Source organism: Lepidochelys olivacea (assembly GCF_965140295.1).
Source record: "Lepidochelys olivacea isolate rLepOli2 genome assembly, chromosome: 17".
Taxonomy (NCBI): Eukaryota; Metazoa; Chordata; order Testudines; family Cheloniidae; genus Lepidochelys; species Lepidochelys olivacea.
This window is the reverse complement of record NC_140427.1, coordinates 2,342,853-2,356,022: the sequence shown is the minus strand read 5'-3', so window position 1 is coordinate 2,356,022 and position 13,170 is coordinate 2,342,853. Positions and strand designations below refer to the sequence as shown.

Here is a 13,170-nt window from a genome sequence, read left to right as displayed (position 1 = left end):
CCCCCAGGGCAAGCGGAGCCCCGGCAGCCGCTCTCCAGAACTGCTGCTCGTGCAGCCCCTCCGCCCGTCAGGAGCAGCCAGACCCAACAACTCCCTTAAAACACTTTATTCAGCAGAAAGTGTGAGCTGCGGGTGCGGGCCCCTGCCCCTCTCCGGGGAGCTGGGCCGGGGGCCAGATGGGGCGGTCAGAGCTGGCCCCCGGCTTGTCGGCGCTCTCACTCGATGCCCCCTGGAGCAGCAGCCGTGGCTGCTGGGGCCGCTGCCCCTTCTTGGGTCTGCTGTGGGCCGCCAGGAGCCGCCTCTGGAGAAGACCGAGTGTGGTCAGGCCCCGCTAGAGGGGAGGGGGGGCTGTGGCCCTCAGCGGGTTGGGGGGGCTGTGGGCACTCACCGGAGAGGGGCTCCTGCCCCGCGTCGCCTGGGGCCCAATGGAGGCTCTGGCTCTTGTGGAGGAGCCGGGTGTACAGGACGGCGAGTGTCGGCACCACCAGCAGGAAGGTCAGGGCGCTGGCGGCCCAGGCTGCTTCCTCTGTGCAGGGCGTGGGCACGTAGGCGTGTGGGGCCTGCCCTTCCAGCATGGCTCCCTGCTGGGCCAGGGTGTGGGGCTGCTCCCCGCTGGGACACAAGCATCCCAGCCACCCAGGGCGCTCCTGCAGTTGGGGCGTGCTCTGGGGCCCTGCCGGGCGGTGCTGGACCGTTGGGGGGGCAGAGCCCCAGGCCCACTGACGCCTCCAGGAGCTGGGCTGGCCTGTGGTATAGCGTCTGTGGGTGGCAGCAGGGGGGCTGACGGCTGCCCAGCTGTGGCACAGGTGTTTAGGGAGCGGCCAGAGGGTGGCGCTGTGTCCAGGCGATCCCGGTCACCTCCGGGCTCAAGGGTCACCCCAACCCCTGCCTGATTGTGCCCAAGGGCCACGCTGGGTCCTGGGAGCTCTGGTGTCGGGCTCCCTGAGCTGTTCCTGCTGCTGGAGCACGGCTGGAGGTCTCCCTTGGGCACCGCCAGGGCCTTTTCTAGCTCATGGGGAGCTCGCCAGGCTGCCCTGGGCTTCCCCTCCACAGCGAGTGAGCGGCGGGGTCTGGGGCGCTTCAGCAAGGCCTGGGGGGCAAGAAAGGTGTGTGTGGGGGTCATCAATGGGGAGCAGCTGCTGGTTCCCCTGTAAGACTAGGGCCAACTCCCCCCTGTTTGCCAGGCTGGCAGTGCCACCTTACTATGGAGGGGAAGGGACGAGCCAGGTACAGCTCGCAGGAGGCCTGGGTGCCAGGCCACACTGCCCGGGGGGAGAGCTGGACTGGGACTCACATCCCTTTCCTCTATCAACGTCCCCTCCACTAGGGGAGCTGCTGGCAGCTGGCCCCGAGACCCACTCCACGTGGCCGTGTTCTCCTGCCCACACTACCTGCCACCCTGCACACCAGACCCTCTGGCCACTTTTCCTCAGCCGTCCATAGCCTCCGCCAGCATGGCACCCCTCACGGCCAGCACCAGGCGCTGGGGCCAGGGGCAAGTGACCTGCCCCTCACAGGCATTGCAGGCTCCATCCAGATTTAACAAGGGGCCTTAGTAATGAGTTGGGGGGATGCAGGGGCTGGCCGTGGGGCAGGTTTTCTAGATCATGTAACGTTTAAACGATATTGGGCATCCAGTCAGGAAAACCCGTAAACACACGAAAGGCCAGATGCCATCGAATTCAAATTGGCAGAAAGCTTCTAAATACAATTGCCAATGCCTGTCTGGAGTGCGAATAGTCCTGGTCTGGTAAGTGTGGGAAATATTTAGCCCCAAGTGATATATCAGCAAATACTGTACCTCGCTATAAACAGGGGGCTAGGGACCTGTCAGCTTATTGGTGGGCCTCAGAAAGATAATGGAGCAAATAATCAGTTTGTAAGCAGCTAGAAGGTAATCACGTGATCAGTCAAGAACAACTCATGTTGAACTAACCCACTGGCCTCCTTTGACAGGGAAACAGCCTTGTGGATGGGGAGCAGGGACCGGTAGATCTCGACTTTAGTGAGGTTTTTTGGTGCAGTGTCACGTGACCTCACAAGCAAACTAGGGAAAGAGCCTAGACAAACCTACTCTCCGGTGGGTGCAAAACTGGCTGGAAAACCGCTCCCAGAGAGTCATTACCAGTGGCTCTGGGAGGGCAGAATGAGTGGGGTCCCGCAGGGATCTGTTCCGGGTCCGGTTCTGTTCGGTGATTTAGAGAATGGCATAGAGAGTGCACTTCTAAAGTTTGTGGACGATACCAAGCTGGGAGAGGTTGAAAGTGCTTTGGAGGAGAGAATTAAAATTCAAAATGATCTGCACAAACTGGAGAAATGGTCTGAAGTCAAGAGGATGAAATTCAATAAGGACAAATGCAAACTTCCACTTAGGAAGGCATAATCAGTGGCACACATACAAAATGGGAAATGACTACCACGGAAAGGGAGCTGGGGTCATAGTGGACCACAAGCTAAATGTGAGTCAACAGTGTAACGCTGTTGCAAAAAAAGCGAACATGATTCTGGGATGTATTAGCAGGAGGGTTGTAAGCAAGACACGAGAAGTAATTCTTCCGCTCAGTGGAGTATCGTATCCAGTTCTGGGCGCCACATTTCAGGAAAGATGTGGACAAATTGGAGAAAGTCCAGAGAAGAGCAACAGAAATGATTAATGGCCTAGAACACATGAGCTGTGAGGGAAGATTGAAAAACCTGGGTTTGTTCATGCTGGAGAAGAGAAGCGTGAGGAAGGGACAGAAGAGTCTTAGGTATGTAAAATGTTTTAAAGAGGAGGAGGATAAATTGTTCTTGTTAACCACAAAGGACAGGACAAGAATGGGCTTAATTTGCAGCGATGGAGATTTAGACATTAGGCAAAACTTCCCAACTGTCAGGGTGGTTAAGCACTGGAATAAATTGCCCAGGGAGGTTGTGGAATCTCCATCATTGGCAATTGTTAAGAGCAGATTAGACAAACATCTGTCAGGGATGGTCTAGATCAGCGGTTCTCAACTGGGGGTCCGTGAGCCCTTTCAGGGGGTCCATGGAATGCCACTGCTGAAACCTGGTGCCCCAGTCTCAGTGCCCCCCTGCAGGGCTGAAGCCTCGAGACCCGGTACCCCCAGACGGGGCTGAAGCAGGGAGTGGCACAGAGCTGAAGCCCCCCTCCATGGGGCTGAAACCCCAAGCCCCACCCCCTGCAGCCGAGAGCAGTGTGGGGCTGAAACCCTGAGCTCCCCCCACTCCCCCTGAAGCCGGGGTTTGCTCATCACAGCGCTAAGGGGTGTGGGGTGCTCTCCTGCTCTTGCTGAAGCAGTTCCGCTAATTAAATAATTACACAGTAACTGGGCCAGTGCTCGCTCTGTAGCCCAAGGGTTTGGAGTCTCACGCAGGCGGGCAGAGAGCTGGGTTCGATTTCCCCTCGGCCTGGTCGTTGGTGTCTGGACTGTACTGATGGGGGGGGGTCCCTTGGCTGCACTGATGGAACTGTTCTGCTTTACTTAAGTAGTGTTTGGGCCGGGCCAGGAGTCAGACTCATGCCCTAGTCCAGAGGCTGGGGACTCGTCTAGGCGGTGGGGGATCCTGGTTCTGCCTGTTAAAGGGATTTGCAGGGAGATTCCCGGCCTTCCAGGGCAGGTCTCAACAAGGGGTAGCTCTCTGGCTTTCTCTGTACAATTTATTTGAGCATAAGCTTTCGTGACCTACAGCTCACTTCATCGGATGCATATGCTCAAATAAATTGGTTCGTCTCTGAGGTGCCACAAGTCCTCCTTTTCTTTTTGCGAATACAGACTAACACGGCTGTTACTCTGAAACCTGGCTTTCTCTGGAGGATGCTTGTCCCAGAGAAGGGGAGGGTGTTTGAACAGGGATGTTCCCCTCTGAAGCTGCCTGGGAGGTGGGAGGCCCGAGTCCAAATCCCTTCACACAACAAGGGATGCGGCTGGGGGTCTCCTGCCTCTGGGGGAGTAACCTAGTCCCTGGGGACAAAGGAGGGTGAACAAGTTCTATGGGGCTCAAAGTTTAAGCAGAGGTGACAGAGAGCTGCTCAAATGCCTCTGTCCTCAGCAGAAGTGAGACTCGAACCCAGCTCTCCAACATCCCAGCCAAATACCCTCCCCTCTGCCCTCCGGGGGGCTGCTTGTTGGGCACTGATGCTTTAGGCCAATTAACATTTAATGAAGGAGGACAGCACCCTTTGTTTTGGCCTAATTAACATTTAAGTAAAGTGGAACAGCTTCACGAGGCCAGACTGAGGGAGCCTCACCTCAAGACCCCGCATTAGGGCAGTCACTTGCATGGCAGGGAGATGGCTGCTCAAAGCCCCTCCCAGGAGGCCAAGTGACACTTGAACCAGACTCTCCCCAGCCTGGGTGAGCCCCCCCGGAGTATAAAGTGATTTTCATGGGGTCTGTGGCCCAATTATTATTTAATTAAAGTGGAAGAGCTTCAACAAGAGAGGACGAGCAACTGCCATCAGCCCATCCCTTAGCACAGCAAATGGGCTCTCACTTGGGAGACAGCAGTTGTCTGGTCAAATCCGTTCTTGTCAGGCAGCAGGAGGAACCAGACCCAGGCTCACCCCTGCCCCCAGTGGGTACCTTACAAAGGAGGCCAGCTCCTGCCTGCCTGCCCGCCCTGTGTGGCCTTAGCCAGAGAGGCAACCAAGAACCAAGCAGTAGCCCTTGGCAAGATTTGAAGGTCGCTAACTGCAGTCCAAGCCAGCTGCTGCTTTTCAGCCTACGTCTCACTGGTGTCGTCATTGTACTGGGGTAAGAAGCAACCAGCGCTGGGTCGTGTGCTTACGAGCAGTTTGCTAAGAAGAACAAAAGCGAGAAACTGCCACCACCACTGGCCTCCGGCAGGCAGCCCCGGAAACGTGCCGCTGATCAGACATATGGACTCATGCTGCAGTCTGGCATCTTCACGGGTCCCCTGTCAGGACCGGAGGGGTGACAGCCAGCACAGGACATCTTGTTCCTAAGACGGTGGTGCAGAGCCTGCTCCAGCAGCCGTCCTCAGCTTTGGGGAGTCGCTGTGAGAGCAGGGCTGCAGGGAAGACGCGGTGTGCTCGGACGCAGGGGGCTGTGACAGTGACAAGCGCAGCAGCAGGGCCCTAGACACGGCAGGGACAGATCTGCAGATTACTGTGCCTGCAAAGAGCGGGTGAAGGGCGCTGCGTTCGCCAGGCAGGAGCTAGAGGGAGGGGTTACGTACACGTCGCTGGGCATAGTGTGGTCTGCCCACGATATATTCCTGCAAGACTTTCTGCAGCCCTTCTACGAACGGGACCGCACCTGACTTTACATGTACTGTCATTGTAGTCAGCGACAGTAAGAAATAATTCCAGTCGGACCATGTCTGCTTTTCATGAGTGTCCTGGCTGAGCAGAAATCTGTGTTTAAAATTAAATTTTCTCAAAGGGGTCCATGCCACAAAGAGTGACAAATACTGAAATGTATTCCTCAGGCTGTCCTGTCCCTACAGACTTTTGCTTTAACGAAAGGCCAAAAGGTCCAGGGACGTGCACAAACCCCCCTCCTGAGGTGTAACATTTCCTGCACTCTCCAGAGCAGGACTAGGCCAAGGACACAGGGCCATTCGCCGTGGTATTTAGAAGATTTCAACTGTGGGCATAATTCGACTCTGGGTCTATGAGGAATGGCCCTTGCTGGGATTTCATGTTTTTGGATTGGATGCTGGATAACACTGAAAAGTTATGGGAACTCGAAAGCCAGCCCCATTCTCTGCCTCTGCACCCGCAATGGGGGGTGGGGGGTGCACTGAGGCCATCAGCCCCTCTGACTGCCCCCCACCCACTAGCCCAGATGCTGCAGCCAGCCCCTCCCACCGCCGTCCCCAGACTCACCCGCTCCTGCATGAGGCTGCGGTGGAGGGTCAGGATGTGTGGGGCCAGCCGGGCCGGGTGCAGGGGTGGTGGAGGAAGGCAACCCCTTCGTGCTGGGGGGGGGCATGTCAGGGGCAGTGTGACGCCTGGCCCGTGCTCCGAGGGTGAAAGGGCGGCAGGAGCGGGCAGCCCCGCGGGGGAGCGGTGCGCTGTACACCCCCGCCGCGCTGGGGGGCCAGTACAGGGCCACAGCCCCCCACTTGGTGGGGCCCGCTGCGAGGGAGCAAACGCAGATCTGGCCAGCGCCTTCCAAGCCCCCCCCCCCGCCCCAGCGGGTGCAGCTGCGCCCCCCCCACACACTCTGCCCCAGCGGGTGCAGCTGCGCCCCCCCCCAGCAGCGCCCCCCCCACACTCTGCCCCAGCGGGTGCAGGGGGCCGGGCCTCGAGTCAACCCTCGGGCCCAGCGAGCCGCGCACACCCGGCCAGGCGGGGGCCCTTCGAGGCGTGACCCCCCCCGGCAGGCAGCAAACGGGGGGGCGGAGAGGGGGGCGGCTGCCAGCTGGGCACGTGCTCATTGGCTCGGCCGAGGGAGGGCGGGTCGCGGGCTCCAGGGCAGCCAATGGGGGCGGTCGGGCCGGGGGGGGGGGAAACCCCGCCCTAACAATCGCCCCGGGCCTTGGACAGACAGATCTGCCCCGCCCTCTAGCACTTGGGCTGGAGCCCCCCCGGCCAGCCCCCGCCTCCCCCCCAGGCTCTGCCCCCCCAACCCCGGGCCCCGTCCCTCCCCTCGGCCAGCCCCAGCCTCCCCCCCAGGCCCTGCCCCCCCCAACCCCGGCCAGTCCCAGCCTCCGGCCCCCCAACCCCAGGCAGCCCCAGCCTCCCCCCCAGGCCCTGCCCCCCCCAACCCCAGGCCCTGCCCCTCCCCCGGGCTGGAGTCCCCCTGGCCAGCCCCCCAGGCTCTGCCCCCCCAACCCCGGGCCCTGTCCCTCCCCTAGGCCAGCCCCAGCCTCCCCCCCCCCAGGACCCCACCCCTCCAGGGCAGCCCCTGTGATCTGCCAGGCCCCAGGGCGGGCACAGTTCTGGTCTAAGTCATGAGGTGCCTTAGGGAGCCACTTCCCCGCCAGCAGGCCTGCCTGCCCCATGGCTCAGCCCACCCATGGCCTGGGGGGGCGATAGGCCGGCCCCTGGGCAGACCCAGCCCAGGCTGGGGGCCTTGTGAGCAGCTGCGTGTGGACTTTGGCCCAGTGGGCCAGGGCTCTGGGTGCAGAGGACTTTGCCCGTCACCTTGGTACTAGGGCCAGGATTAGCAGGCCCCGGCCAGCCCCTCCTTCGTGCCCCCCAGCCCCAGGCGGCTTTCGCCTTCCCCACACCCCTGGCTGCCCCAGAAGCTACACATATGCCCCATGGGCCGGGGCCGGGGCCTCCCTGGCCCAAAGAAACAGAATTCTCCCTCCTGCCAGGCCCATGGCCCCTCGGACGCAGCAGTGGGAGGCTCGGGAGGAACGGGGTCTGTGTGCAGAGCACCCCCATGAACAGTGCACACAGACCTCTGCTCGGGGCCCAGGCCCAGAGAAAAGGAAGGGGTGAAGGGCAGGTTTGCAACCTGACCCTGCAAAGTCCCCTACCCACAGTGCAGGATCAGGGCCCTAAAGCAAACCCAGGAACAAGGGCCTGCCCCTCCTCCCGTGGGGTGTGGTGTGGTGGGGGGCATGAATACGCCCACAGTGGTGGGAGTGGCCATGGTGCTCAGGGGCCCATAAGGGCAGGTGCAGGGTATAATGGCTCCATTTCTGTGCCAGTCACACGGGGCAGAGTGCTTGGCTATGGAAAATTCCCAGCAGCCTAGACCTCTCCATGAGAACCCCCACCCTCCCCCCGCAGCTGGGCCGTGGGGCAATACAGCGGCAGGCCAGCAGTGGGGTTAGGCTACAAGAGCCATGCGCTCATCTCACCTGAACTCCAGTGTGGCCCGGTCAATGCACTTGGTCTGGTTACTCCTGCATGAGCCCCATCCTCTGCTGCCGGGCGGGCAGAGTGCTGACCCCTCCAGGGCTCCATGTAACAGCTCTGCATAGCGCTCACCCACCCCAGGAACTGAGCCGCTCGTTCCCTGCATGAGGAGCAGGGGCCGAGCAGGAGAATGGGGCAAGCTCTCTGCTAGCCACAGCTGGGGTGGAAAGAGGCAGGATCCTCAAGGCAGCTAGCCAGGGCCCTGGGGAGAGCGCCTGGCAGGGGCAGGGTTAACGCTTGCACAACCCCCATCCAATCAGCACACTCGCCCTCAAACAAATCCATTATTTGCTCAGTAACGAGGGGGGCTGATGCAGAGCCCACGCAGGGGGGCTCCGGGAGACACTTCTTCCCCAGGCGGGAGAGGCACCTGATGCTGGCACTAGGGAGCCTTGCGGCCTGGGCCTTGGCTTTAGCCCTTCTCTGCCTCCTAGCCAGGGAGCTCTGGGGGCCAGGCCGGGAGCCGGCGGGTGCAGGCGAGGAAGAAGATGGGGACGATGTCATTAGGGAGGAGGGGCCCGGGGCAGGGCACTGCAGGCTCATCTGCAAACCCTCGGCCCTGGCCCAGAGCCTGCTGAGGAGCCTACAGCGGGGCGCTGCCCTGCAGAGCGGGCGCTGGCTGTGGAGGACTTGGCCTCAGCTCCAGACCATGTTCCAGCTCCTCTTCCCTGCTGCCCACCAGCCGGAGCTGGCCCGGGAGCTCCTGCAGCTGGCCGATGGGGGCCTGGTAGCCCTGGACTGGGTCCTGGGGCCCCGTGGTGCCGGCAAGCGGAGTAGAGCGACCACTGCCTTTGGCATCGCCCCGGTGCTGCTTGTCCTCCCCAATGCCTCCGGCAAGGTCACCAGGGGCGTCCTGCACCTCTGCCTGCTGGCCCTGGAGCAGGGCTACAAGCCCGTCATCTTCAACCGCAGGGGGCACAACGGCAGCCCGCTTGCCAGCCTGAAGCTGCAGGCCTTCGGGGACCCAGGCGACCTCAAGGAGGCAGTGACATATATCCGTGTGCGGCAGCCGGGTTCCTCGCTCTGTGCCGTGAGTGAGGGCTCGGGCTCCGGCCTGCTCCTCTCCTACCTGGGGGAGTGCGGCTCCTCCAGCTACCTGGCTGCAGCAGCTTGCATCTCGCCTGTGTTCAGGTGCCAGGAGTGGTTGGAGACCGGGTGCCCCTGGCTGTATGAGTGGAGTCTGCTGCTGCACCAGAAACGAGGCCTCAGCAGGTGGGTACTTTCCCAAGCCCCTCCCCTGCCCTCTTGGCTGCACTTCTTCAGACTGAGGTGGCAGGAGTGCAGGGCAGTGGGGCGGACAGAACAGGGACAAAGTTCTTTGGCAGAGCTGGGGTGGCGGGCAGGGGTGGCGTAGGGCAGGCTCGGGGTAGATTTGAGGATCCCAGGGGTGGGGTAACAAGGGGCTGCAGATCAGGCTTGAGGGGCACCAGCAGGTCAGCACATGGGAAACTTGCTTGGCACCAGCCTGCACTTTCACAACCACATTAACTCGCGTCTGGCTGGATCGGGTGGCTACGGAGCCCATGGGTGAGGGGATAAGACGTGCAGAGGCTGCGCAGGTAGCGCGCAGGCGGGAGCCGCGAGGCCCAACAGATGAGAGCAGCTCACCAGCAACACTCGCTCCTCTGAGCACGGAGGGCAGCCCGTCTCGCGGCACTGCGAGGAGCCAGCGAGGCAGGGCCAGCTGACAGCCCCTGCAGGTGAGTGTTGGGGGAATTGTTGAAAGCAAAGTCACCTTGTTCCAGTGCTGACAGGCACATTAGAAATGCCCCAGACCCAATTTAAAACCTTCAGTCAAAACTCCCTGGAGCCGGGCAGCAAGGGAAGCTAAGTTCACTGCCTCAGCTAGTCCCAAGCCAACACCCACCAGCCTGCAGGAGTTTGAAATAGTTCTGCTGAAGTTTTATGTCTCTGCCCAGAAACCACCACTCAGCTCTCCACAGAGATGGATCTGCCCTGGGGTAAACTGCTCAGCCCAGCCCCGCTGAGGGCTCCTGGCACCAAGCTGGTGTATGATGGACTGTACTGGTACAGCAGTACAGGCCCCGCCTGTGGGACTGGCTACACTGATATAAAGGTGCTTTGCAGCAGCCTGGCTAGTCCCATAGGGGAGGGGAATAAGCTACACAGGTGTAAGCCCCCTTGACCCCTCTAGAACTGTGTCCACCCCAGGGCTGTTACCAGAGTGACACCACAACTGAGTTATCTGGGGAGACTGTGTGTAGAGCAGGCCCTGGACATGCTGCGGAAGGGCAGCCATGCCATCTCAAAATCCTCCCTTCTAGCAGAGTCAAGGCAAACAGCTTCCGAATGGCAGCAGGACCCCGCTGAACCTCACGGCTCCCCTTGGCCAGTCTGCTACTGGGGGCACCTGATTGGGGCTGATGCTGCCTGTCTGCACCTCATTTCCTTAAGTGCCCCCCCCGTCTGCTCTGAGGAAGAGCCCCAGCTGCAATGCAGCCTGGGAACCATCAATGGACAATTCCAGGAATATGGAGAAGTCCAACGGCGCCGGGTGCTACCTCAGGGGGTGCTAGGGAGGCCATTGGGCCCGCTCCAAAGGGGCACCTTCTTGGGGGAAGGAAGGAAAGTCACCACTCCCTGAGGAGGGAGAAAGCCATGCGCAGGAGCCCAGCCCAGAGGCAGGGGGACACTCGTGCTCCTGAATTGGATGGTTATCGTTCTGGGTTGCACGGAGTCCCTTGTCCCATGCTCTGCATGTGGGAGCCAGGGACTGGCCAGGGCTCCATTGCCACGGGCAGCTGGAGAGCCAGGGATGCCCTGCCCTTAGGGGTAGCGCGTTGGATACCATACTCAGCTGGGGCGGTGGTGGGGTTCCTCACGCACAGCTTGGCCCGCCCGCCTGCTCTCCATGTCCCACACTCTCATGCTGCAGCAGCCTCAGCCTGCTGGCATGGAAACCAGAGCCATGTACGGGAGGCCAGGTGCTAAGATTCTCCTTGTCGCTATGGTTTCCAACCCAAGTGACCAAAATGACAAACGAGCGAGAAACTGCAGAGCAACGCCCCCTCCTTTCCGGCAGCAGGGAAGGGCTGGACCCACAGAGCCCCCAGGCCACCCCTGCCCCAACAACAGCTGCCGTGGGGCCCTTCCGATCTGAACGGGCAGGGACTGCAAAAGCAGAGGCATTAAATGGGCACATGCACCTGCGGCACTAACTGGCTGTAGGTTTGGGTGGCATGGGCTAGAAGCAGGGCACCCTGGACCCAGCTGCACCCAGCTCCCCCGGTTGGGGCCCAGGGAGGATACAGAGAGGAGTTCAGAGACCTTATGCAGACTGAGTGTGTCACAAACACAGGGGCGGATGCACACGAACACCATGGCCCAGCCAGGCATTTGTAACATGCCCATCACCATGGTATCTAGCACCCCTGCCATGTTGTTGCTTCAGGCCCCCACTAAGCCACACAGATTAGGCACTGGAGGTAGGATTGAGGAGCTCTGACCCCAGAACCGCTGCAGGGCAGTGCCACTAGCCAGCTATGGCAGCCGTTGGACATGCGTCTCCAGCGTGAAACACTTGAGAAATCTGAGAGCATCCAGCAGGGGGCAGCGATGTTCTGGTGAATGAGACGGACACAGCCACTCCATGTGAGCCGTGCCCTGGCCTGTTGCCTTTGTCCCTCCTAGGTATGCCACCGCGCTGGCAGAGGCGGTGGAGATGGGCAGGCTGTTCAGGAGCCGCTCACTCCGGGAATTCGAGGAAACCCTCTTCTGCCAGACCAAGAAGCACCCCGTCACCTGGGATGCTTACTGGGATCGCAACGAGCCCCTCCGGGATGCGGATGAGGCAGCCGTCCCAGTGCTGTGCATCTGCAGCGCCGACGACCCCGTCCGGGGACCTCCGGCCAGCACTCTCCCCATGGAGCTCTTCCACAGCAGCCCCTATTTCTTCCTGCTGCTGACGCCGCACGGCGGGCACTGCGGCTTCCTGAGGGAGGGACCCTGCTCCTGGAGCCACGGGATGACGCTGGAGTTCTTCATGGCCGTCGCGGAGTTCTTCCGGGCGGAGGAGAGGCTGAAGGGGCTGCACCGGTGCAGGAGGAGTGTCCTGCAGAAGAGAGAGGCTTCCTCCGCTGCCTGCCACCTCCAGGAGATCTTCAGCTGGCAGAGGTCCTACACCAGGTAGCGCCGGGCAGGTTCTGCGACTAGCACCTCTGCATAGCGTCCCTAGGAGAGGCTGTCCAAGGGCCATGCAGCGCTGTACAGTCACCCCCCCGTTGCACAGCCTTCCCCAGCCCTCTTGCGCGCTCACACCAGGATGGCAGGCGCTGTACACAAAGGCCCTACCGTCCCCTCCCCACAGGAGCAGACCGTCGAAAGCCCATGGGGCTGACATGACTGGTGTGTTCCCACCACACTGGAAATGGCCCAGGCTGCGCACTCTCAGGGCTGGGCATGGCTAACTGATCCTCCCCTTCTGCCTATGAAACTCCACGAGCACACACTTCCCAGCGACCAGCCTGAGTGTGCTGGGATGGGAAAGTGCCCCCGGGTCAAAGCAATCTCATTGGGCCCCTACCATGGGAGAGCACCGTGCTGCTGAAGGAACAGCATTCAGGGGAGATGCGAAGCCCACACCCTGATCCTCAGGCGCTCTCCTCCTCTCCTCACCTTTCAAAACCTGCAGCAGACGCTCCATGTACTAAAATTACTTTATTACAGTTGATTTTTTAACATTTCCTTTGCTCTGTTACAAAGGATACTTACAAACAAAATATTACATACGACCTTATTTTCTCTTCTCTTATTTTCTGACAACTCGGTAACAGCTTTAAATGCACAATCTATACAATTAATACAGGTTATATATGAGCGCTAATGTATGGTGAACCGGAAGGATACCGGAATACTGACAATATACTGTACAAGAAGCCTTATCAGTTAGTGCTTGTGGCCTTTTCTACCAAAAGGAAAATGCACACCTTTAGACTCACCCATCCCAGCTGGTGCAAACAGACACACCCTGTTTTAACCCTTGGTGATCCATCCCTGTAGGAATTGGGCCTGGAAGTCTCAGGCCTCTATTCAGTATAACGGCGTGCGCAGCACCACCCATGATAAAGTGATGCCCGGCTCCTGGCCTTGCTTTGTTAAAGCCGTGTTTACACCTCCACTCCCGATGCCCCAGAATGAATGAGCCCTCTACTGGCCAAGGACAGAGGCTGGGGCCTTGGGGAAGAGTTCTTGGTCACGAGCTGAAGGTTGTTAGGGAAACGGTGGGGGGAGAGAGGGAGGAGGGGAGCAAACACATTAATTGGTGTCTGTGAGCATCCCTCTTCCCACTCACACGTTAGCAGGCACACAGC

General features: G+C 60.3%; 1 protein-coding gene across 1 annotated transcript; it reads left to right on the top strand.

Moving 5' to 3' along the window:
* Window positions 1-7,788: 7,788 nt before the first annotated feature.
* ABHD15 (abhydrolase domain containing 15) lies at window positions 7,789-12,596 on the top strand. The gene is made up of 2 exons (XM_084650980.1): window positions 7,789-9,052; window positions 11,492-12,596. Exons 1-2 carry the CDS (start codon window positions 8,214-8,216, stop codon window positions 11,988-11,990), a joined length of 1,338 nt encoding a protein of 445 aa, XP_084507106.1. The 5' UTR covers window positions 7,789-8,213; the 3' UTR covers window positions 11,991-12,596.
* The last annotated feature ends 574 nt before the right edge of the window (window positions 12,597-13,170 follow it).